Raw genomic sequence first — 27,971 nt, forward strand, 5'->3', positions numbered from 1 at the left:
TTTTGGGCGGTGTAGAGTAGTGCTTGTTGTTTGTCATTTCTCCGATCACAAATGCAGACATGGTTTTATGTTTACGCGGCGCGATGCAACGTAATGCGTAAAAACACAGTATAAGTCATTATAATCCGTAATTATGTCCCCCACTGGATGCAACAAATGCCTCGTTTATAATGGGTTTTAATGTTTTTGTCTCGTCGCTCCGGCCGGGACACGGCATCACAGTATGGTAAGGGGCGTAACATTTCCGTCACACGCTTGAGGTATTCGGCCAATCACAACGCACTGGATAGCTGGCCAATCAGAGCACACCTCGCTTTTCAGACCGATGAGCTTTGTAAAAATCGACGCGTTTCAGAAAGGCGGGGCATAGAGGAGAAACAATAATGTACAGTATGTGGAAAATAATGTGTTTTTTTTTTTACCTTAAACCGCATAAACACATTTCATTACACCAAATGCACAAAATAATGTTCTTTTTAGCAACATCATATGACCACTTTAAATGTTTGTAGCATAACTAAAGTCTTTTTCATGGTTTCGTTAGATAAAGAGTGGGATGCTCTGATATCAGTGAAAAAGAAGAAAAGGAGAGACACAGACTGGGGGCTTACAGATGATTTTGTTACATAACCATCTGTCGCGTCTGGTTCAATAGAACCCGGACACACAGGAAGCCCACAAAGACAAATATAGATGAACATACGCGCCTGCTCAGGGAAGAACCAAATGCTTTCTGTGGAGGGGAGATGAGGTCGCTATAATATGGGTGTTCTGGAGAAATCCACTATTTAAAATATTCATTCACCCAAAAATTAAAGTTCATTATTAAATGTCATTATTCGCTCACACTTATATTGCTTTAAACCTCTATGACTTACTTTATTGAAATACAAAACAAGAAATTTTAAAAGTACTTTTCACTTTTTTCCATGCAATTACAATGAATGGTGACTAGTAGGGTTGTCACTATACCATAAACATACGTTACGATACTACACCAGCTGAAGTATCATGATATCAAGTAGTATCACGATACCGTGAAATACTGTGGTAATTCATAATGCACAATCTACAACGGCCTGTTTTTTTTTTTATCTCTGTTCCAGACATACACATAAAGTGTATAGCAATCATTTCCCAAAATGTCATTTGTGTGGAAATAGAAGATGGTAGATGGTAGGTGAATGTGTGAAGTGCAGATCAAAGAGCAATTTACTCACAAATGAATCAGATACGGTTTATTTTCCGTGGATAAGGTGGATATTAAGATTTCCAGTGAATAACGACTCAAATTTCAGTCTGTTTGTCACACAAAACTTTCATATGGCTTCAGAATATTGTGCACGAGTCCATGTCTATGATACTTTCATTGTGTTTTTTGTCATTTTGAATCTTGACAGCCCCAGTCCCCATTCCCTTCCATGATATGGAACAGAGCAGTCAGGATATTCTTTAAATACACCTTTTTGGTTCCACAGAAGAAAGTAAAAAGATAATGGGTGAGTAAATGTTAACAGCAATTTAAATTTTGGGAGAGCTATTCTTTTAAGCAAAGCAAAAGAACGGAATGGGAACATGTTGCAGGTCAGACTCAAACCTGTTTTTCCTGCATGAGCACCAAAGCTCAACATGCCAACTAGAGGTCGACCGATGTATCGGTTTTGCCGATTAATCGGCACCGATAGTTGATTGCTGGAACTATCGGTTATCGGCAAAAATCCATGCCGATAGTTTTCCGGGTTGCGTCCATTGCTGGAGTGGCTGAGAAGGGTCTGCTGTCATTACACAGTGCAAGAGCGGCCTCTAGTGGTTGAAATCACTGACAGCACGTGCTATTTATTTAGACACGTGATACTGCACGCTGAACAGAGCGGGAAACTTCAGACGTGGATTTAAATGCAGTCAACAGAAAATCCTGCCGCGCCACAGAGCGCCATTCACATAGTTTTCCTTTAAATTACATTATATTGGTCCCGAATCGTTGGTCGACCTCTAATGCCAACTGCTGTGTTACAGCTCTTACCAGACCATTACTTTACAAAGTTCACCCCAAACTGTGAGTGCATCTTGTAGTTGGGCAAATTACCATTGGTATAACCTGAAAATGGAAGAAGGAACAGGGGTGCTGGATCACAGTACCTCTCATGCAGTCCTCTATCCTGTGCACCAGCTGGTAGGACTTGCAGCGGTCCAGCAGAGTTCGGATGGCTGGAAGTGGGTCAAGAATGATGGTCTCTGGGTGAGCGTCAATATAATCCTGCAAGACCAGTGGAACAGGTCACAACAAGGAAGGTGTACAGGAGACAGTAGTCAATAACATGACTAACTGAAATCTTCAAGTTCTAACATTACTTACTGGTCTTGTTAAAATGCAACTATCTAACATGTATAAACTTGTATGCATTAATGAACACGCCGCACATACAAAGACATGTACACATGAAGCCTGTTACACTGCTGTTATGTAAAAGAAACAACATCGCAGTCTTGCATTCAGTTGGCATAACCACTCGCTGTCTTTCTCTTCACTGTCCCCATTCACTCCAATCATATGATAACATTTGACTGAATATGAAGAAATGCATTTGTGACGAGAGGGGCGGGGCCGAGAGCCGTGGGAACGGAGCGAGGCCGGTGGAGTAAATGGGAGCCGTCGCCGGCCACCGGGCGGCGGAGGAGTGTCGGGCCGTCCACCGAGGGCTGTCCAGTGCCGCCGTCTGGCATCGCGGAAGAGTTTACCCAGCTGGTGGAGGGCCGAGCGGCAGTGTGTCTGGGAACCGGAACAAGATTTATTTTATTTTTTTCCTCTCTACCCTCTCTCGTCTCTATCTCTCCTCATCCTTCCGTCTCCTTTTCTCTCGCCTCGTCTGTCTGTCCTTACCCCCAGGTACGCCGTGGCCGCCGTGATCCGCTCCCCCAGAGGGGGGAGGGGGGGAGTAGAGCGCAGTCTCATGAGTGGGTGAAGACACATTCTACCAGCTCTGAGCAAAATAGGTTACACAACAGCAAAAAAAAATATCTCCAGTTTCACAGGATTTTGATTGAACACTATGTCAGTGCTCAGATCATTCTGTGTCTTATGTAAATCTATGTACTGTACACATTAAGCGCATGCTTAGTGAGAGCGCGGTGTTAGGAGAGAGCTTTGTTTAAGAACATTAAGAGGCTCAGCGCTCTTACATTCTCATTTAGAGGTGAGTAGCTGAGGTGACATTTCACAAGACAACAAAACAAAAACAAAGTTGTATGATGGGAATCAGAATTAAAGAAAAAAGGTATTTTGTGCAATATTATCATTATAATAAAACATGGTTGTATGTGTGTATTTTATATTTTATGTTTTTGAAAGAAGTCTGTTCCCCAAGGCTGCATTTATGTGATAAAAAATGCAGAAAAAAAACTGTAATATTGCAAAATATTATCACAATTTAAATAACTGTTGTCTATTTTAATATACTTTAAAATATAATTTATTCCTGTGATGCAAAGCTGAATTTTCTTCAGCCATTACACCAGTCTTCAATGTCACATGGTCCTTCAGAAATCATTCTAATATGCTGGTTTATTATTAATGTTGGAAACTGTTGCGCTGCTTAATATTCTTTTGGAATATGTGATGCCTTTTTAAGGATTCTTTGATGAATAAAAAGTTAAAAAGAACAACATTTATTCAAAATAGAAATCTTTTGTAACAATATACAACATTATATTATATTATATAATTTCTGTAGTCATGGTTCCAACTATTTTTATCAATCCAGTGATTTATTTAGACTTTTTTTTTTAACTGAACTGTAGGAAATGAATGTACACATAAATAAATTATAATACAAGATGTAAAGAATAAAAAAAATAATAATAATAATTATTACATTGTGTCAGTATATTACTGTACCAACAAATCCCTATAATTTGAGGTTGAGTATGATGCAATTTCTGCTAAAGCAAACATTGAAACTACAAGAAGTCTCTTTCAAAAAACGAAAATGAGACTGAAACTTTATGCACTATTAAAAATGTACACTATAACTAAAAATGAAAACCCAAACACAAAGCAAGATAATAAAATAAAATGATCTTGGATTAATAAAGACTTTAAATGCAAAACCTTTCTCATAATGATCATTGCTCTGTAATTACGTTTTTTAATTTCCTTTCACTTTCAAGTGAATGACAGAGATTAAATTCAGGTAAATTAAATAGAATCAGAGTCTGAAGCTAAAAAAATCTGTCTGTGACCATCATACACTACATGTGTTATGAGCCCGAGTCATTTGTCCATTGATTCCATTCTGTCCTGTGTATATAGTCTCTGTGTATGTGCATGTGCATGTTTGTGTTACAGGTGGGCGGTTCCTTATGATAATTTGCTGGAGGCTGCGATTGGTTCTCCTCCTCACCTGATCCAGATATAAGGACCGCCCCAAATACTCAACCTCTGCCATTAATGTGCCATGGTGCGTGACTGTGTAGCTTATTGCCTTTGCTGTTTCGCCATCATCATTTGTTTAAGTCTTAAAGTGTCTGACTAGAGAGATTGTGAGTGTGATTGTAATTTTGTCATAGTGTTCATGATTTCAACCGGTGTTATAACTTGACCCACGCCTGATTGACTACGATTTTGGATTCTGATTTTGAACTGTTAGCTATCGACTTATACATATATATCTTGTAAATACTTTGTAAAAAAGTTTTTGGTAAGTTAAGGGATGTAGGGCGTTTGACGCCATTATTAATAAATGATTTAGGAAGTGTAAAGGGTTAAAAAAAAAGAAGCTCATTTTGTTTATCATTTTGGCCTCGTCTGCCCGACGCTAAATTGTAAATAAAGCTCTTGTTATTCAGCATCTCTCTGGTATTGAGACTCTCTTCCTTTTCCGGTTACGGCTTGACCCCCAGTGATTTTCTATGAAATCTGTCAACTCCAATCTACAGGCTGGTTCTGACTTTCAGCAACAAGCGTCAACTTCTCCAGACTGTAAATTGAGGCAAAAATCAGGGCAAACGATGTGTAGTGTATTCCAGCCTTTAATCAGATTCAAATTCCTGCATCTTAATCAGAGCTGCAGATCTAGGCAGTGGGCTGAAGACGACAGCACACATGCTCAGACAGGCCCTCAGCACGCCTCTCACCTGCACACGCTGGACCAGCAGCAGGGACTGGGTGTCATTCTGGTCTGCTTCCAGGATCAGGTCTGTTAGCTTGTGAATGATGACGTCCAGGGGACCCTGCTCCACTAACGGCTGACTCAGGTCAAGCTGCGGAGAAGGGAAAGGTGAAAGGTCATCATTTACACTTAGAGCATGAATCTACAGCAGTGCTGGCAAAGTCAAAGATCAAAGATGTTAAATACCACGGAGCATAATAAAGATTAACACTACATGTACTGAACAAATTGATGTCTACTGATTCTACCGTCTGTGTTTCCACAATAATAATAATGCATGGCTGACATGAATATGTTTGTAGAATTTGTGTTCAAGAAAAACAACATGAAACAAATTGCTGAAGTTGAGTCACTTTTGCAGATAGAACTGTAAATCAGCATTAAAGGGACAGTTCACCCAAAAATCTAAATCTGTTTATGCAGAATAAAGCATTAATATGTCCTTTATACGTACTAATAAACAGCCAATATGCTAGTAATATGCACGCTAATAAGCTACTAGTTAATAGCGAGAACTGGTCTTTAAAATAAAGTGTTACTGAATTGCTTTTAAACTCCAATGTCCCTTTCATTTAGTGATAGATTAAATGAGTGGCATGTTTAAAATCAATCTGCACCCAAAAAAAAAATAATAATTGCAATGGACTATTTATGGCTGAGAGCTGCAAGGACACAATCTATTTCCTTGTATGGTTGAATGTTTAAACCCATCTGACTTTCCATAGTGGCTTTATATTTAGTTGTTTTTTCCCTTCCACTTGTTTTCAGCACGGGGCGTCCCACGAGTGGCCAGGCATCCATGTCAAGAGCAACTCCAGACTACACTGAGCTCAAATCCCATGGTGCTAATGTGCTGACAAACCTGTTCTGCCTCTGATAATCTCATGCTTACTGTACATGGACAGACGGTTCCACCACAAGCCATAAGTGGACAGTGGAAACACACCCCTGACGACCTACTATTGTGTGCTTGTCCCTGCTAAGCAAGGTACAACAGCCACAACTCTCTCTCTCTCTCTGACAGTTTGTTGGCTAAACAGCAGCTCCTCCCTCACGCGGAGGGGCTTTAAAGTAACAGGAGACAGATCTCTAATATAGAATATACTACAGTTACTCAGTGCATAATACTTCATAAAAGACAGGTGGAGGAAAATCGATACAGTGATATAATCAGATCAGATCAGTTCTTACCAGTACAGGTATTTCATCATACATTAATGAATAAATCTCATCTCAACTGTTGCACTGTACAGTGAATTTTACGTTTGAGAGCAGAGCTTTGTTAGAAGTCTGTTATAAAAAAGATATTTTAATATCAATATTACACTCATATAATCTCAAAGAGTTGTTTACAACGTATTAAATCACAAGTAAAGTGCTTTAAAACTTCTATAACAAAAAATATAAAAATTACTATTATTATCATCATCATTAATAATAATAATAACTATAAGTTAATTAATATGTAAAAATACAATAAGCAGAGCTTTTGGTAGAGTTCTATATATATCGTTTTGCATTCATCAATGCAAAATTAATGCATTCATTGCATTTACAGTTCACTAAAAACATACATAAATACATTTATAGCAGCTGTATAATTTAACGTATACAGACCAATTATAGTTTGAAAAATACTAGAAATGTCTAAAACATATGAATTTATTTATTATTTTTATTTGATACAGTATTTTTTTGCTCACCATTGTACAACTGAGGCATAAACTTGGAAAGAAACATGAAATGATCTATTATTATTATTATTACTACTACTACATCGAACCATTTTCATTTAAAATAAAATAATTATTTATTTACAATTACATGTATTTACAATTATTTACAACTATGTTTTTTATTGATAAATATTATTAATAACTGTCCTTCCCACCCAAACAGTGTTGCATTAAATAAATTATCATTCGCTAGGGTTGCCAGTTGAATATTTTTTTTATTAATTTAACCATATTTCTTCATTTTTTCTTTAAATAGTTTAAATAGAGTCACTGGCAAATAATGTGCAGTGCGTAATGTTTGAGTTGATCAATACTTCTCCAATGGTAATATCTTGTGTCATGTTATTCATGATGCCAAGAGCCACTTCGTTTTCTCCATTCATGTCTGTGTAGAGACACAGGACCAATCAGTTATTCATGATGCTTTACGCCATTCGAGACACAAGTAACAAAACACCAACGTCTGTCTGCCTGCTACTCAAGGCACTACATGACCTGTGACGTCCGTCTCTGCTTTAAAATGCCTTTCATAGCTTATTTTCAATTAATGTATTCCTGTGATGCAAAGCTGAATTTTCTTCAGCCATTACACCAGTCTTCAATGTCACATGGTCCTTCAGAAATCATTCTAATATGCTGGTTTATTATTAATGTTGGAAACTGTTGCGCTGCTTAATATTCTTTTGGAATATGTGATGCCTTTTTAAGGATTCTTTGATGAATAAAAAGTTAAAAAGAACAACATTTATTCAAAATAGAAATCTTTTGTAACAATATACAACATTATATTATATTATATAATTTCTGTAGTCATGGTTCCAACTATTTTTATCAATCCAGTGATTTATTTAGACTTTTTTTTTTAACTGAACTGTAGGAAATGAATGTACACATAAATAAATTATAATACAAGATGTAAAGAATAAAAAAAATAATAATAATAATTATTACATTGTGTCAGTATATTACTGTACCAACAAATCCCTATAATTTGAGGTTGAGTATGATGCAATTTCTGCTAAAGCAAACATTGAAACTACAAGAAGTCTCTTTCAAAAAACGAAAATGAGACTGAAACTTTATGCACTATTAAAAATGTACACTATAACTAAAAATGAAAACCCAAACACAAAGCAAGATAATAAAATAAAATGATCTTGGATTAATAAAGACTTTAAATGCAAAACCTTTCTCATAATGATCATTGCTCTGTAATTACGTTTTTTAATTTCCTTTCACTTTCAAGTGAATGACAGAGATTAAATTCAGGTAAATTAAATAGAATCAGAGTCTGAAGCTAAAAAAATCTGTCTGTGACCATCATACACTACATGTGTTATGAGCCCGAGTCATTTGTCCATTGATTCCATTCTGTCCTGTGTATATAGTCTCTGTGTATGTGCATGTGCATGTTTGTGTTACAGGTGGGCGGTTCCTTATGATAATTTGCTGGAGGCTGCGATTGGTTCTCCTCCTCACCTGATCCAGATATAAGGACCGCCCCAAATACTCAACCTCTGCCATTAATGTGCCATGGTGCGTGACTGTGTAGCTTATTGCCTTTGCTGTTTCGCCATCATCATTTGTTTAAGTCTTAAAGTGTCTGACTAGAGAGATTGTGAGTGTGATTGTAATTTTGTCATAGTGTTCATGATTTCAACCGGTGTTATAACTTGACCCACGCCTGATTGACTACGATTTTGGATTCTGATTTTGAACTGTTAGCTATCGACTTATACATATATATCTTGTAAATACTTTGTAAAAAAGTTTTTGGTAAGTTAAGGGATGTAGGGCGTTTGACGCCATTATTAATAAATGATTTAGGAAGTGTAAAGGGTTAAAAAAAAAGAAGCTCATTTTGTTTATCATTTTGGCCTCGTCTGCCCGACGCTAAATTGTAAATAAAGCTCTTGTTATTCAGCATCTCTCTGGTATTGAGACTCTCTTCCTTTTCCGGTTACGGCTTGACCCCCAGTGATTTTCTATGAAATCTGTCAACTCCAATCTACAGGCTGGTTCTGACTTTCAGCAACAAGCGTCAACTTCTCCAGACTGTAAATTGAGGCAAAAATCAGGGCAAACGATGTGTAGTGTATTCCAGCCTTTAATCAGATTCAAATTCCTGCATCTTAATCAGAGCTGCAGATCTAGGCAGTGGGCTGAAGACGACAGCACACATGCTCAGACAGGCCCTCAGCACGCCTCTCACCTGCACACGCTGGACCAGCAGCAGGGACTGGGTGTCATTCTGGTCTGCTTCCAGGATCAGGTCTGTTAGCTTGTGAATGATGACGTCCAGGGGACCCTGCTCCACTAACGGCTGACTCAGGTCAAGCTGCGGAGAAGGGAAAGGTGAAAGGTCATCATTTACACTTAGAGCATGAATCTACAGCAGTGCTGGCAAAGTCAAAGATCAAAGATGTTAAATACCACGGAGCATAATAAAGATTAACACTACATGTACTGAACAAATTGATGTCTACTGATTCTACCGTCTGTGTTTCCACAATAATAATAATGCATGGCTGACATGAATATGTTTGTAGAATTTGTGTTCAAGAAAAACAACATGAAACAAATTGCTGAAGTTGAGTCACTTTTGCAGATAGAACTGTAAATCAGCATTAAAGGGACAGTTCACCCAAAAATCTAAATCTGTTTATGCAGAATAAAGCATTAATATGTCCTTTATACGTACTAATAAACAGCCAATATGCTAGTAATATGCACGCTAATAAGCTACTAGTTAATAGCGAGAACTGGTCTTTAAAATAAAGTGTTACTGAATTGCTTTTAAACTCCAATGTCCCTTTCATTTAGTGATAGATTAAATGAGTGGCATGTTTAAAATCAATCTGCACCCAAAAAAAAAATAATAATTGCAATGGACTATTTATGGCTGAGAGCTGCAAGGACACAATCTATTTCCTTGTATGGTTGAATGTTTAAACCCATCTGACTTTCCATAGTGGCTTTATATTTAGTTGTTTTTTCCCTTCCACTTGTTTTCAGCACGGGGCGTCCCACGAGTGGCCAGGCATCCATGTCAAGAGCAACTCCAGACTACACTGAGCTCAAATCCCATGGTGCTAATGTGCTGACAAACCTGTTCTGCCTCTGATAATCTCATGCTTACTGTACATGGACAGACGGTTCCACCACAAGCCATAAGTGGACAGTGGAAACACACCCCTGACGACCTACTATTGTGTGCTTGTCCCTGCTAAGCAAGGTACAACAGCCACAACTCTCTCTCTCTCTCTGACAGTTTGTTGGCTAAACAGCAGCTCCTCCCTCACGCGGAGGGGCTTTAAAGTAACAGGAGACAGATCTCTAATATAGAATATACTACAGAGATACTATAATAGCTCATGCATAATAGTTCATTAAAGACAGGTGCTGGAAAATCGATACAGTGATATAATCACTCAGATCAGTTCTTATCATTACAGGTATTTCATCATATTTCAATAATGCAACTAAAATCATAGATATGTATAGGTAGATGCCTCATTCGACAGCTCCAAGCACGGACGTCAAGTTGACCCTTCCAATATGGCGGATGGCTTACACATAGCGGCCCATAGAAACAGTCGCTAATGAGGCATCTACTTATACAAATCTATGACTAAAATCACCATCACGAATACGCACACTGTTTCCCAATACTAAATATTATAATTAAATACTACTATTATTTATATAAAACAATTTATTGAATCATAATATTTAATAAACAACAACAGCCATCATAAAAGTTGCTAGGCAAAGCACTCTGACATACAGCATTAAAGTGATATAAAATATAACAATAATGAGATTTTGCTCTCAGCCAAAACTATTTGCTCAGCAACAAATTAGAGATTAATGAGACCAAAGACTGCAGATTTGGGCGTCTGCCATGACACTCGCTGTGAGAATTACTGCAAGCGGAGTGATACAAACGGTGAAACAGTTGGAGCTCTGTTATCACTAGAATATCGCATTCCTCTCGGCCAATCAGATTCGAGGAACAGAAAGAACTGTTGTGTCTATATATACGTATCTGTATATATACAGTGGGTATAGAAAAGAATCACACCCCTTTAAAATGACATTTTGTTCTTTGCAGAACTGCTCAAGTTCAGTTCAATTTGATAGTGACCGTTTGTGGACTGCAGTCCAAATATGATCATCTACTTTTTTCAATCCAATCCCTCACTAAAATATAAAGGCAGCTGTATAATTATATAGAAATATAAAATATTATCTGGAATATATTTATACTTTTTATTTGATATACTATTATTTTGCTCACTATTGTAGAACTGTTAGAGGCATAAACATGAAAAGAAACATGAAATGATTATTATTATTTATGTGAATGTGATGTGAATGTGAAGTGACATCTGGCCAAGTATGGTGACCCATACTCGGAATTAGTGCTCTGCATTTATCCCATCCAAAGTGCACACACACAGCAGTGAACACACACACACCGTGAACACACACCCGGAGCAGTGGGCAGCTGCGGCGCCCGGGGAGCAGTTGGGGGTTCGGTGCCTTGCTCAAGGGCACCTCAGTCGTGGTATTGAAGGTGGGAGAGAGCACTGTACATTTGTTCACAAATCTGTCTAAATCTGTGTTAGTGAGCACTTCTCCTTTGCTGAGATAATCCATCCACCTCACAGGTGTGGCATATCAAGATGCTGATTAGACAGCATGATTATTGCACAGATGTGCCTTAGGCTGGCCACAATAAAAGGCCACTCTAAAATGTCAGTATCTGGTGTGACCACCATTTGCCTCACGCAGTGCAACACATCTCCTTCGCACAGAGTTGATCAGGTTGTTGATTGTGGCCTGTGGAATATCGGTCCACTCCTCTTCAATAGCTGTGCGAAGTTGCTGGATATTGGCAGGAACTGGAACACGCTGTCGTATACGCCGATCCAGAGCATCCCAAACATGCTCAACGCTATCGAATGTGAGCATTTGCCCACTCAAGTCGGTTACGACGACGGACTGCAGTCAGGTCGAGACCCCGATGAGTACGACGAGCATGCAGATGAGCTTCCTTGAGACGGTTTCTGACAGTTTGTGCAGAAATGTTTTGGTTATGCAAACCGATTGTTGCAGCAGCTGTTTGGGTGGCTGGTCTCAGACGATCTTGGAGGTGAAGATGCTGAATGTGGAGGTCCTGGGCTGGTGTGGTTACACGTGGTCTGTGGTTGTGAGGCCGGTTGGATGTACTGCCAAATTCTCTGAAACGCCTTTGGAGACGGCTTATGGTAGAGAAATTAACATTCAATTCACAGGCAACAGCTCTGGTGGACATTCCTGCAGTCAGCATGCCAATTGCACGCTCCCTCAAAACTTGCGACATCTGTGGCATTGTGCTGTGTGATAAAACTGCACATTTTAGAGTGGCCTTTTATTGTGGCCAGCCTAAGGCACACCTGTGCAATAATCATGCTGTCTAATCAGCATCTTGATATGCCACACCTGTGAGATGGATGGATTATCTCGGCAAAGGAGAAGTGCTAACACAGATTTAGACAGATTTGTGAACAATATTTGAGAGAAATAGGCCTTTTGTGTACATAGAAAAAGTCTTAGATCTTTGAGTTCAGCTCATGAAAAATGGGGGCAAAAACAAAAGTATTGCGTTTATCATTTTTTTCAGTGTATTTATCATTTTACAAATTAATAAATAAAAACTAATATTTTTATTTACAATTACATTTTCTAATGTATTTTTATTTATACATATTATTGATAACTGTCCATCACACCCAAATGGTGTTGCATTAAATAAATTTATCATTAACTAGGATTGCCAGTTAAATATTTTTTGTTAATTAAACCATATTTCTTCATTTTTGCCTTTCCAATTTTCATCACAGAAACAAGTCACTGGCAAATTATGTGCAGTGCATAATGTGCAAGTTTTTTAGTACTTCTCCAATGGTAATATCTCGTGTCATCTTAAACCCAAGACACACTAAACGATTTTCAGCTGTCCCTGACGAAAAGATTGGCGTTGTGAAGAATTGGCGATTTCTGTGATCGGGGTCATATGTCGTACAGTTTTATTCTTCTATAGTAATGTGCGTCATAGTCTACGAGTCAATAGGTGTCAAAATCGTACAGTCTGCATGCATGTCGTACCCAAGTTTATCAGATCCATGTCGCACAGTGTGATTCGCAATGATCTTATAGGATTGCTAAAATCATGCAGTTTGTAGAAGCCTTTATTCATGATGCTGAGAGCCACTTTCTTTTCTCCATTCACGTCTGCGTAGAGACACGACCATTCAGTTATTCATGATGCTTTAAGCCATCCGAGACACAAGTAACTAAACACCAACGTCTGTCTGCCTGCTACTCAAGGCACTACATGACCTGTGATGTCTGTCTCTGCTTTAAAACGCATTTCCATAGCTTATTTTCACTTAATGTTACACAGCCAGAAACCACAAGCAACCAAACAAACTTTATATGCAAATAAATAACCAATTTGAATCTATATCTATTCACAGTATGTCAAATTCCTCCTGTCATTACTAAAACATCCTGAGAGCTGATGCCTGAAATGAGCAGGCAGAGGTCAGAGACTGAGCCAGCGCTGCACCGATGACGCAGATGGCTGCCAGAGGGAGATGTGCAGAATAAGAACCCAAAGATGAATTTAGGTGAGCTGTTCGGCCAGCAACGTCCTAAAGCTGTCATTCAGAGTTAACATCATCAGGATAAGAGCTGATTATAAGTAAGGCATTAATAGGCCTGTCGCAATAATCAATATATCGACATCGCGCAATATATGTACATGACCTCAATCATTTTTGGCGACGCAATATATCGCCCATTATATTCAGATCACGAGCCTGAAACCCCAAATATACTTTGCTCATCCATGTTCTGCTCTGTCTCAGAGCACACGCACAGGAACTGCATGCGGCATTTTCATTTTATTTTGATTATCACGCTTTCATAACCGTTGGAAGCCAAAATCAAAACTGAAACTAAAATTTGATTAATCGCACAGCCCTGCTGCTAGCTCACGCGGAATTGTTTTTTTAAATATGCATGCATGATGGAGACGCATGATATAATCTGGCTAATCAGCACAGCCATCTAGTAGGCAGTCATTGCAGTAGTTGCAGCTTTAGTGCCATTTTTGTACCATATTTGTGTGTCTTCAAAAGATTTGGATTCAACTACTCAGTTCATATTGATTACTTTTAAGATGTCTTTATGGAGTGTCAAATTTTGGTGGAATAAACTTTCAAATCTCTCAGGTTTCATTAAAATATCTTCATTTGTGCTTTGAAGATGAACAAAACGTATGAGTTTTGGGGGTGAACTAACCGTTTAATGGCCTCGCTGATGTCAGCTGAAAAGAAAAATAGTTTAAGAGGTCAGAGCAAGTTGTTACACTTTGATGCAAAATTACGAACACAAACATTTTTTGGAATAATGTGCGCTGATGAATAGTTAACAAAAAAAAACAGGAATGGTATTAAAACTTAAATAGTGTCAATTTTGACGTCAGGTTGATTTTAAAAACACATCTACAGTAAAACATTCATTTGTAGAACCAAAAAGAGTCTCAGTTAGAAGAAAGAAGCCGAGGCAGGGGGTAATTCTATCCCTGCTGATGTCATCACTCTTTACATCTTCCCTCATTCATGAAATATTGACACTCTTCTCTTCCCAGCCAGCGTTCATGTTTGATGAATCCATTTTAGAAAATAAGCGGGGAATTAGAATAAAAGCACACTGGGAAGATAGATAAGTACCCTAGAGACTGTGTCTCTGGGTATTATGTGGAGCACATGAAGATGACCAGAGTAAATGGCTGAAAACCACGATAGAGGAGCTTGACTAATTATTCGTCACATTATGCCCATCAGTCAAAAGAAAAAAGAAAAAAAAGGACCTAAAGGATTCTTCATGGACCAATGCATTTGAGAGGAACAGGAAATGTTCTTCATCCTAATGGAGTCTCACAGCCTCAAAGATGGAGTATTAAACATGAATCATGTAGCATTTAGCGAGGAAATGAGCCTGATGAAGTCATTGTGCAGGTTTATGTGGTAGAATGTATTACAACTTTACTGGATTACACAGACTCAGACCAGATTGACCAACAAGTACAGAAGTGGAACAGAACAAGGAAGAGAGATGACGAGCATTATCACAACAACAACAAAAATTTGGACTAAAATGTTTCATTACATGTTTCCTTACAAGTTTGAGGGCATAAATTCACAAAATGTCCTTGGAATTTTGGAAATATTGCAAAAAAGCTCAAAACTAGATATAAGGACAGTCCACACTAGCAAATAAGGTTTAAATATGGGCCACAAGCTAGAAAAAAAATCCTAAAATGTTGTGTTAAGGTGTTAAGCTTTCACAATTAAATCAAACTAAAAAGTCTAGTTCGCCCAAAAAGTAAAATTCTGTCATCATTTACTCATTAAATTACTACACTACTGTTCAAACATTTAGGGTTGTTAAAAAATTTTTTTCTTCATACGTACACCATGACTGCATTTATTTGACTAAAAATACAGTCAAATAGTAATATTGCTAATAGGCATGTTACATTTTTTATGCAATGTATCAACAATAATATAAAGTAGCATTTCTTATAATTATCATCAATGTTGAAAACAGTTATATGTGGAGACTGTGATACTTTTTTTCAGGATTCTATGATGAACAGAAAGCTTAAAAAAATAACATTTTATTAAAAATCTTTTGTAACATTTTAAATGTCTTCACTGTCACTTTCAATCAATTTAATGTGTCCTTACTGTATAAAATGTTTCATTTCTTAAAAAAAAAAAAATAAAAAAAAAAACCCACCCCGTGCTTTTCGGGTCAGGCACAGTGTATTAATGTGAAACACACACACACACACACACACACACAAAAAGTATTTTGAAAATGATTTGTTTTCTATATGTTTTTTATACAATGAAAGTCAATGGGGTCCACTGATACAATTTTCATTTTTGTCTGAACTACCTCTTTAAGTAAAAGGAAGTCAACGGAAGGTCCTCAAAAGTACACGTTTTGTCCAAGTTTGTGTGTGTGTGTGTAGTGAAAGCAATTCCAAGGAGCCTGTACTGGGCTATTTATTCACTAGAGACTCCTGCCTTTGTTTTTCCCACACTTAAATAAAAAGACGTGAGGTCAGCCTCAAGGGACTGCTCGTTTTTTAGATATTTGCATGAATTAATGTGACCCCTGATTACAGTGAATGTCACACACGCACATGAAAAGTGATGAGGTCACTAAGAGAAAACAAGGTCAAACGACAGAACTCAGAATCGGACAACAACATTTTTATAATGCTAGAGTTTTCTAGGTGGCTGCTAGATGGTTACTTAATACTCTATGACATTTTAGTTCCAACAACATTTTATTGTGTTCTTTCCAGCAGGCATTACAGAGAACTGGTATTATTGGAGGAACTATCTACATAAAGATAGTAAGTTATCGCTCTGTAAGTTATCTACACTGTAAGTTATTGCTCGTTTTGCACTGTAGGTTAAGGAAGTTGTGTGAAGTGAGTCTGTGAACTTTAACATCTAAGTCTGTGAGGATCATTGTTGTCATTTGCTGAAACGGTGTTCGTTTTACTGGCAAGGATTTTGCTGTGGTCTCATTGTGAAAGGAATGCTTACCAGACCTTGGGTTTGTTGAATGTTCAAATGTTAACATTAGCATGCTTAGCCGAAACCAATGAGAACAATTTGGGCTTAACTATCAAAACAGTATCTCTAATGAAAACAAGCTAACCACACTTTTCGCTTCCAAAAACAAACTGAACCAAAAGAGAGAGAGAAATATTTTGTTTAGCGCTTTTCAGTACTAAACACCTGCTTAATCTCCTAGGATTTAGGAATCGAGCTACAGCCAGTAAGATTATCAACAGGCCCTGAGCAATTCATTCACATATTCAGTTCATCTGTCTACTGTAATGCACAAATAGCTGCATACCCGACACATCTTTCTACTTCTACTGTAAACTACTACAAAACGTTCTTCCTATAAACTTTTCAAGACAGATCTACAATGAACACAGTGGTTGTTAAGGCTTGCGATATGCCAGAAGCCACAAGTCAGTGAGATTGTAGCTTTATTTTTAATGTGTTTAAATAGAGTGCATTACTGCCCGGCCCGCCCACTTTTCTCTGGAAGTATTTTTCTAATAGGGAGTTTTAAAATGTCTTTGCTAAAGCATTATATATCGGCCAGCTACGAGGTGAATCACAACTGTAAAAAAAAAACTAGTTTGAAGATTAAAAAAAAAAAAAAAGTATTTGAAAATCGGTAGGGCTGGGTATCGTTCAAAACTTTTCAATATCGATACCGATACCTTGACTTCGATACCGGTTCCTGAACGATACTTTTTTCTATACTAATTTTATGAAATTCGCTTTAACAAGATTACATTACCTCAAAAAAACCTGTTTTATTTTTTTCAGTTTGTTGACGTTTTTACAGACTCAAAGACTCATCTCCTGAGTCTTTTGTTTTAAAACGCATAGCTTAGAATCATCATTTCTATTAATTTTACACTGATTTACGCGATCTGATGCGCATTAGCAGCTTCCAGCAGTGTCTCCCTGTGTTTTCTCTTCCGCGATCACTGTTCTGACTCATATGTCACTCATATTACGCGTTCATCACCCGCCCTGTCTCCTATGACGAACGTCCATTACACTTCCGTGTTCAGTTCTGTACATAGAAAACCCAGGAAAACATTTCTATGGATGAAACATGAAGCTAATAAACACACGATTATGACAGTATATGAGTTATGTGTGATTTTCATGAGATTCTGCCTATTTTCATAACAATAGGGTGTTTACATGAGAAATGTTAAGCAGGTGTGGTGATTAGCTTGATATAAAAGGCTACAAATCACATATTTCAGCAACATTATATGACCAAAACCAACATTAGATCACAATCGTAAGTTACTACAAACACTCAGTGGTGGTTTAAAGTGAGTATTGAGTAAAAGCGTAGTACAAATCCTATAAATTGTCTTATGTAGCATGATGCTACAAGTGTGCATGAATGGTCACATTATACGCGTTTTCCATGATGCATGAGCCAATCACCAGCACTTGATGTAGGAACATCAAGCATGCTGCATGCTTATTGGCTCACTGACGTTAATGAGATTAACCCCTTAGGTATCGAAATTTGGTACCGAACGACAAGTAATTTTTTTGATACTCTGTGGTATCGAGGCAATTCAGTTGGCGCCTAAAAAACATCAAACTCGATACCCAGCCCTAAAAATCGGACAAAAAGACAAAGGTTAAAGGTGGGGTAAGCGACTTTTCAAAAACGCTTTGGAAAACTGATTCAGGCCGAATAGCAAAACAAACTTGTAGCCAGTCAGCAGTAAGGGGCATGTCTACTCATGATGTGGAGGAGAGAGAGTTCAGTGCACAGGACAGACATTAGCCGAGCCGAGCGACAGAAAGATAGAGATGGCGGATAAAAAAAATAAATAATAATGAGGAAAACGTCTGCGGAACAAAAGAAGGCTTAAGGCAATAAGGCAAGAAGTAGGACCCATGTAAATATCGAACCAGCTTTCCAGCGCTGGAGCGAAATCAAGGAGCGGAAGGCCTGCGATCGGACGCTGAGGTTGCTTTGTTTCTTCACGATAGGTGAGTAACATCTGCACCGCAACAGATAAAGTCTGTCTAGTACACTGGATGCGATAAAGCGACTGTTGAAAATCATTTGAAATTTGTGTCAATACGTCATGTCGCTTACCCCACCTTTAAAACTGTGTACTTGACAGCTTTAATAAAGGAAATCACTACAATCCCAAAAAGCACCGTGAATGACAATTTTGGCAAAAACCTTTTTAACTTAATTTTAACTATTAAAACCAAAGGAAAGTGGACTTAGATATGTTTGTTTACATAGAAACAACATATTTTACGTTTATTGCAATAGTCGTTTGAGAGTGTAAAGGGATAGTTCACCCAAAAAAAAATGTCTTCTGTTGAGCACAAAAGAAGATATTTTAATGTTGGTAACCAGTTGATGGTAACCATTGACATCCATAGTATTTTTTTCCCCATACAACTGTTTGGTTACCAGCATTCTTCAAAATATCTTCTTTTGTGCTCAACAGAAGAAAGAAACTCATCCAGGTTTGGAACAACTTGAGTGTGAGTAAATTATGACAATTTTCATTTTTGGGTGAAGTCATTCGCAGAGCTTCATGGGAGTGTGCTCAAGTTCAAGTTCACGTTTATTTATAAAGGACATTTAAAAACAAGTGCTGTACCAAAGTGCTGTACAATTTTAAACAGTGTGAGTGTGAGGATAAACAGTGTGAGTGTGAGTGTGAGGATGCTAAAGAGTTATTTTGGTGTGATTTGCTTCAATTAACGACCTTGAAGCTCCCAGTTGGTCTGTCTTTTTAGGTTTGAGTTATTGTTATTGTTAAAAATCAATTCTCCCATGGAGAAAATGCATGGGATTTTTAAATCCAGAACCCAACTGTTGCACTACACAACTGCTGTACTACACTACCCATAATCCTGTAGCAAGATCCACCAATCAGAGAAGTTGCATAAAGTTTTATGTTCAAAGAAACAAGAAACAAAACAGCTACCACTAGCTTTGCAGGTGTTTGGTCAACAACAAAATCCCCTGGCAACCAAACTGCACTGGATAAATTATGCTACGTACAGCCAGCATTTGTTTTGCTGGTCTATGATGATCAACTGAGAGGATCGTTTATCGTTACACACCTGTCTCTTGAACAGATTGCGAAACAGGTTCAATCATTGTGTAATGTAGGAACTTCAAGTCATTGATGGATTTTATTTGTGTAGAACTGAACATCCATCATTAACTTTTGCAACTTCAAACCAATTTGTCATGCACATTTCCAAAGAGGTTGGAAATTTCAACTTTCTGAGTTGAATGAAACACAGCACAGGAAATCTTTACTAAAGAATTTTCTGGACTCCAGAAGAATGCTTGTGATTTCACACATTAGATAAACATCTGAAACAAACTGAATTAAGGTGAGATCCACTTACCTGAACAACTTCTATTCCTCTTTTCCTGAAAGAAACAAAAGAAATATATGTATTATTTTTTGCGCATGCCACAGGTTTTGACAAAAAATGATTGAACAAGAACAGGATATTAAATTTACATTTTTAAATTTAAGATACCATCATAGCGGATTACATTCTGACATGAAAATGAAGCCTGGATAAAAATATCTGTTACCTAGCAACACAGAGTTGAGATCCAGAGAAACCCTTACTGGCCGTTGGAAGCGAATCGACACCACGGAAGCTGGTTTGAGCTAGAAACCGTCGTAAGTCAGAACCATCAAGAAAACCTCTACATTTACACAACACACAACAAGGAGCATCTGTCACAAAGCAAGCACTAGTCAAGTGTCAGAATTCACCCTAGCGTTTCTAGAAAAACAACAAGACAGGCTGACACACAAGAATCAGTTCGCTCTGTTTTCAAGCGGTCAAATTTTGCACTCAAGTTTGTAACGTTAAACATGTGCTGCACTGCACTTTGCTTTGTAGTAAGATCCTGACATTGGGATATTACTACAACATTAAGCATGCTGGTGAGGAAACCCTGTGGATGAGTTTATGGGGTCATTAGGAAGTCAGGCAACCATTTTCTCTTCTAACATCAGATTATTCAATGTCAAGATAATCATAAAGTGCATGAGCCAGAGCTTATTATTCTGTCAGGAAACATCATGAGTGGGTTTGTGGGAGTTATTTAAGTGTCTTTTTTTTAGTTATTTAATAACTTTTCTGTGTGGGTTGATTTATTATGGGAGGAAGATTATTTTGGTGGGTGATAGAATACAAAAATTTTGATATGGAAACTGAAAAAAACATTTCTCGAGTTTTAAGGGGTGGTTTTCACAGAGCCCCAGTGCCTCCCTGGAAAACATTGGGTCTGTCAGATCAAACAGATGAAACATGCCTCAACTCCTCCTGAATGTGGACTATGCTGTCAATATTACATTAAAGAAAACGCGTGCCAGAAGGCATGAAATAATGATATCCGTTGTGAAAGGGAAATAATTAAAAGGAATTTTTCATTGACTATATAAATCAGGGGTCCTTGGCTAATGTAGCACTTAAATGTCAACACTCCCTCAGAAACTGACTGGGAATATCAACGTTTCAACGAGTCCTTCCCTGCCTCCTGGGGCTTTCACAAACAATACATTTTGGCGGACGATTAATTGTGATACAAATAAGTGAGATGAATGAAACAGACATTGTCATTTTTAAAGACCCCCTGTGGTGAAATCAAGTTTTTAATGTTGTTTACATGTCTTTCTGGGGTTTTTAATATGCTTAAAGACAATGAATGACTGATAACCGTTGACCCAATATTGCCACTGCCACTGTGTAACATTTAACTAAGTTAACTGAATGAAAGTAGAGCAGGTCTGATCTGGTGCTAATTATCATATTCATAGGTCTGCGTATACTCAATGAGATAAGGGTGAATATAATCATATTTCCCATAATATAATTGTTGATTTTGATAAAAAATACAGTCTTGGTGAGCACTGAGCATAAGAGACTTCCTTCAAAAACATTTTTTTTTTTAAATCTTACCCAAAACTTTTGAACAGTAGTGTATCTGCTTTGATTTAGGGCAGGATATTCTACCAATCCTTAAAAAAAAATGGGATAAAATGATCCAGAAGGCGGCAGTAAAATCTAACAGTGGTATTGTATAAAACGAGACGTGGAGTTTAGGACTTTGCTGGGTCACAGTGACAGATCAAGGCCGCTGGATTTAGAGATACGGAGTACAGACAGATGTAGGTGCAGCTCAGATTTCATTGGTTTTATTCTATTATCTAAACGAAGCAGAATACTGGATAGAGAAAGCAAAACATAGTAAGCACAATCACTTTTATTATGACTAAAATAAGAACAAGGGTAAAAGAAGCATTTCAATAGAACAATGTGCTCAGTTTCAGACATTTTCCTTATAAAACTCCCAGGCTTCCTCATGAATCACCCACACTTAACTGATAATGTCAACTTATACCAGAAGATAAAACTATTTTCAAGACTTTTCATTTTTGGGGTTTCATTTCGATTTTCTCAACTTTTTTTATTGCAGCAACAATGGGTCAAACTCTTTTTAGAATTATTGTTGCCCTGGTTACAAACAAACTGGAACAGTTGCTTGATTAGTGTGTAGCCTGCAATTAATTGTGAAATGAAGACTGCGTTTGTGCTGCGGACAATCACAATACTTCAAATCATGTAGATTGCTTATAGGGAGAAGTGCATTATTACTTTTCTTTATGATCAGATGAGATCTATCTAGGGACCAGAATATCAATGGGCTGTAAGTATCCAACAATGCCCTAGCAACTAGGCATGAGACGTTACCAATTTTTCATATCACAATAATTGCTAAAGCTTTTATCACGGTATAGGATTAAACAATAGAAACTTAGCAGTAGTCCTCCTAATATAATAACTTTGTTTCATATAACAAAAAGCAATGTAAACCCTAATGCTCAAAATAATTAATTCGTTTGAGAAGGGAAAACTTAAATTAAACAAGTTAGTTTAAACAAATTAACTTTTATTATTTACAACTTTTTTTTTCTTGAATTCACAAAACTACGGAAGCCCGTTTCCACCACTGAGTAAAATATAAAAAATGGTAATTGCAACTTTTTATCTCATTTTCATCAATTCTGACTTTTTTTCTTTCAATTCTGAGTTTACATCTTGTAATTCTGACTTTTCTGATAATTGCATTTCCCAATTGCAAGTTATAAAGTCAAAATTGTGGGAATATAAACTCGCAACTGCGAGATATAAAGTCCAGTTTTGAGGGGTAAAAAAATACCATTTTCTTACAATTGCGAGTTTATATCTCACAACTCTGACTTTATAACTCGCAATTGCATGTTATATAAGGTAGAACTATGAGATATAAACTTGCAATTCTGATTTCCTTTTACAGAAAGAAAGAAAAAAGATAAACAGTTGCAATTAACTTTTTAATTTTGATTCAGTGGCAGAAACAAGCTTCCATACAAAAACTGACACATTTGAAGTCATCTGAATTTCAGTTTCAGTTCTACTGACTTAAAACTTGGAATTTCATAACTTAAAAATACTAATGTACCTGACTACCTCAAATTCTTTGAGTTTTGACAACTTATTTGGGGTTTACAGTTTACAGTACACAAATACAATAAAATGCTACACAATACAATGTATAAAGTTGTATCAAATGTTTCAAACAATAAAGAACAATAATAAAGAATCAGAACATTATCTACCTAAGAGATGTTCTCTGGCATGCTTTAGCACGGATGTAAAAATGTGTAAAAAAAAAAAGTGTTAACTAATATCTGAAAATAAACATCCAAATCTTTAAGTATTTGGTGTTGTATGAGGAACACTGTGACGAGTGGGGGCGGGGCCGAGAGCCGTGGGAACGGAGCGAGGCCGGTGGAGTAATTGATAATGAGCGACACCTGCACCACTCACCGGTCTCGTGTCCCACAGAGGAGCTCCGGAAGGATAAAAGGAGGAGTGACGACAGTGAAAGACGAGAGAGGACCAGGCCTGGATTTTATTTTGTGTTTTGTGTGCGGCAGTCGTCCGCGAGGGGCTGCTGCTTTACTTTCATTTTGTGTTTGTTTATTTTATTAAAGTCTTAAATGTTCGCCGGTTCCCGCCTCCTTCTTCCCGTGACTACGAACTTTGTTACAAACACCATATATTTTTAAGTGTCTACAATAAATGGCCATTCACACAGAACACATTTTACATGAGACGCAGGGCACTGGGAAAAAAATAAAAAATAAAAGGTTGCGAGCATAGTGGTCAAACACGTCAGTCTAGTGCATGTTTACAAAGAAGAACAATGGTTAGGCAGTGCATTCTGTGTGAATGATCCCTAACAACATTGTGTATTTGTATTACCACGATATATCATATTACGAAACGTCTACCTACAACACACTTAAAACGACTTAAAACTCAGAACACTTTAGCAACCACATAGCAACATTCTGGCAACCATCCATAAAGGCAAGTACAACTCACATTTTCTTCAGAGAATGTACAAAAATAGCCATTATTAGTACCGTTTGCCAAAGAAAGAAAAAGAAAGCTGAAGAAAAAACAAACCGCAACCTGCCCGGCAACAAAACAAAAGAAGAATAAAAGGAACAAAGAGGAATAAGCAGTCATGACGGCAAGTAAATGAAGCATTTCTTTAAACCTGTGATGAAAGCTATTATTTTTTTGTCTGTCGCTGTCATGAATGTTAATAGAAGATCATTAACGCCAAATGCTCACAGAAGACTAGTGGTCATGTAACATTGCCGAAACATGAAAAACAACCTGACAGTGCTAGAGAAAGCCTGTCTGACAGGAGTCAGAACTGCTGAACAGATCTTCCCTGAACTCAGATTGCCTCCGGACAGCTCGAGTAATTTGGCTGAAGAGGTTACGAAAGGATTAACATTTGAATCCACAAAACATTTTTAATCTGTGCTAGTGTGATTGACATGCTCATAAGGTCACCAACATAAGTGGCATTCAGACTCGCAGTAACTTGATTTACTCAAAAACGTAAATGTCCTTAAGTGGCCCAGCCAGAGACCGGACTTGAACCCAATCAAACATTTCTGAAGAGACCTAAAAATGCCCAACCGATTGTCCTCATCCAACTAGACAGAGCTGTGCGCAGGTTATCCATTGAGGTATAGATATTTTAAACTGGTATAAGCAAAGTACTGGCAGATTGGAAAGACCAAAATCTCTCAGGTTTTATTAAAAATATCTTGTTTTTCCAAAGATGAACAAATGTCTTATAGGTTTGGAACAACATGAGGGTAAATTATGTATTTTAATTTTTGGGTGAACTCCCTCTTTCTGGCTTTCCATGTTTTCACTGTTATATGGTAAGAGGTGCTATTACAAGAGTATTGAATCCCTGGCTCAAAAAACGGCGAAGAAGCTGAAACAAAGCAGATGTATATGTAAAATAATGCATTTATCAAACATTAAACAGCTAATAAATCAAAACTGCCAAATGTTACCGACCCAGGAAGTGGTGTAGGACTGTGAAGCTTTGGTGGTGTTGATGAAGCAACCTATCCATCTATGATTTAATCATAGTTCTGAATCTGATCCAGACATAGTCTTTTACAAAAACACGATTTTCTCAGCTTTTTGTTCAGAATGTTGCTTTTTTTAATGAAACTTAGTTGATGTTAAAAACAAAATACATGGGTTGTTTGGCTTAAAGGCAGAGGCTCTGTTTTTTCTTTTGACATACTGCATGTCAGACAGTCCTGCAACAAAATATTCTGGGGCCCATAAAAGTTTGTGAACAAGATCAAAAATGCTGGCAGTGGCAGTCAACTTTTCGTTAAAAATGCTGGCGGGGAAAGAGTTCAGGGCATGAATACTTATGGCAATGTGATATTTTAGATTTTCTTTATCATTTGGAACGCCACTCTCTTGTGAACGTGCGTACGACAGTTAAGCCCCGTTCACACCAAGAACTATAAAGATAACGATATTAGCGTCCACACCAGCGAACGATATCGTCTGTTTATTCTAAGTGCACATGCGTCTGCCGCTTTAAATTCTTGAGCTCGTTACAGCAGGATGGATTCTGATTGGCTGTCAGTGTTTTATCGTTCATCAGCTGGAAAAAAATCGTTTTGAAAGTGATCACAACGATATCGTTCCTCTGTATCGTTATCGTTATAGTTGTGGTGTGAACTATGCTATTCTTTAATATTGAGAACGATTTTTAGAACTATATCTTTATCGTTATCTTTATAGTTATCGTGCTTGGTGTGAACGGGCCTTAAGAGGAAGCTAGAGATTACGGTTTATAAAGCTTTAAATATGGATATTTTTAGAACTTTCGTCCAATGTGCCTGTTGAAAAAACAATGTTTAATCTGAAAAAAAAGTCATCAATGTAAAGATTTGGGGCAAATTTATTGCATACGTGAATAATTTGGATGTTACATTGACTGAAAATGCTGATGTGATAATGTAACCCATTTATATTATATATATCAATATTTTACATATAAACAAAATTTTTCTTAAATATATACATACATGCATGTATGTTAATAAATTTATATATACATAATAAATATACACAGTACACACGCATTATATTATGTAAACAAAAACCTTATTTTGGATGCGATTAATCACGATTAATCATTTGACAGCACTAATATTTTTCTTACACAAAAGCATCGATTCACTTCAGAAGGCCTTTACTAACCCCCTGGAGCCGTGTGGAGCACTTTTTATGATGGATGGATGCACTTTATTTTGCTTCAAAATCTCAACCGTATTTATTTGTATTATTTGTATTTTTTCTTTTTTTCATTTGTCTTTTTCCTTTTTTCTTATTTTACACACCAGCTCAATGCCTCGCAATAATGTTCATTTAAGTGTTCTGTCTAGTGAGGATGGGATGGGGGTGGAAGGATGGTTAGGAAAGAATGTTTACTTGTAAATTGTTGGTGAAAATAAAAAATATATTGATTAAAAAAAATATGGATATTTTTTTAGTGCCGTCTAACGATTAATTGCGATTAATCACATCCAAAATAAACGTTTTTGTTCATATAATATATGCGTGTGTACTGTGTATATTTATTATGTGTATATATATAAATACACAAGCATATATGTATATATTTTAAAAGATTTACATATATAATTTATATTATATATATCATCACGATTAATCATTTGACAGCACTAATATTTTTCTTACACAAAAGCATCGATTCACTTCAGAAGGCCTTTACTAACCCCCTGGAGCCGTGTGGAGCACTTTTTATGATGGATGGATGCACTTTATTTTGCTTCAAAATCTCAACCCCCATTCACTGCCATTATAAAGTTTGGAAGAGCCAGGAGATTTTGAATATAACTCCAATTTTATTCGTCTGAAAGAAGAAAGTAATTTTCACGCTGACAAGAGAAAACAACTATGGCTTGCAGCAACTATGTTAAAATACCATGTGTGAAATAATAAAATAATGTGTTAAAATAATGTGTGGTCTTATCATTTTGTGGACAAAATCCCCCAAACTTCACCCTGATCGGGAGCTCTATGTAGAATATGATCGCTCATGTGTTTTCAATGCAACTAACCTCGGGTCACTTAATGTCATCTTCCCACTCCTTCAACTATGATAGGTGAGTTACTGCAAAAAGACGGTCACTGCAACACTGTAAAGTGATGAAACTATGGTGCCATGTACTTTTTAAAACCATTTTCATAGGTTTAACGTTATATTATTGGCTCGGAAAATACGTTAATTTGACTAGAAGCAATGTAAAGAATCATTCCAGAACGAGTCTTTTTCCACGTTCAGGAACAAGGTGGCTATAAAAGAAAATAGCACAAGTTCTTTGAAATGTCCAGCCTCTACTTCCTGTTTCAACAGAAAATATGGATTTACAATGAATAACGCGATATATTTACTCTGTTTCTTACACTATGCTATTGTATGTCTTCAGAAGACTTGGAATAGACAGCATGAGTTAGTGGTTCAACGGATCACAAATCTCACGGTTCGGATCACATTACAGGTTTTTGACCCACAGATCGGATCATTTTTCGGATCAGCAAGAAAATAAAAATATTTCAATTTAACTTGCTTTCCATTTATTACTTAACTGCTTCCGTGTACAACTGTTGACGCAAGCTAGATTAAAGTGATTATTACGTTTTGAATATGGATATTTTTCTTACAAAAACGCATCGATTCGCTACATAAGACCTTTGTTCACCCCCCGGAGCCGTGTGAGACACTTTTTTATGGATGGGCGATTTTTATTTAACTTCTTTTGGACTGAAGCAATGCAACACCCGCTGAGTGCCATTAAACAGCTTGAAAGATCAAAGACAATTTTGAATATAATTCCGACTGGATTCTTCTGAAAGAAGAAAGTCATATACACCTAGGATGCCTTGGGGGTGAGTAA

General features: G+C 37.1%; 1 protein-coding gene across 1 annotated transcript in view; it reads right to left on the reverse strand.

Moving 5' to 3' along the window:
* LOC107703450 (inositol-tetrakisphosphate 1-kinase-like) overlaps nucleotides 1–27,971 on the reverse strand; it is a 50,532-nt gene that overhangs the window by 13,292 nt on the left and 9,269 nt on the right. Inside the window, exons 3-5 of the mRNA XM_016506074.1 lie at nucleotides 19,987–20,011; nucleotides 9,117–9,242; nucleotides 2,140–2,257 (exon numbers count right to left, since the gene is read on the reverse strand). Of these exons, the coding sequence (XP_016361560.1) occupies nucleotides 2,140–2,257; nucleotides 9,117–9,242; nucleotides 19,987–20,011 (269 nt within the window). The remainder of the gene's footprint in view (nucleotides 1–2,139; nucleotides 2,258–9,116; nucleotides 9,243–19,986; nucleotides 20,012–27,971) is intronic.

The sequence above is a fragment of the Sinocyclocheilus anshuiensis genome, unplaced genomic scaffold, assembly GCF_001515605.1.
Source record: "Sinocyclocheilus anshuiensis isolate Anshui unplaced genomic scaffold, SAMN03320099.WGS_v1.1 scaffold2045, whole genome shotgun sequence".
Classification (NCBI taxonomy): domain Eukaryota; kingdom Metazoa; phylum Chordata; class Actinopteri; order Cypriniformes; family Cyprinidae; genus Sinocyclocheilus; species Sinocyclocheilus anshuiensis.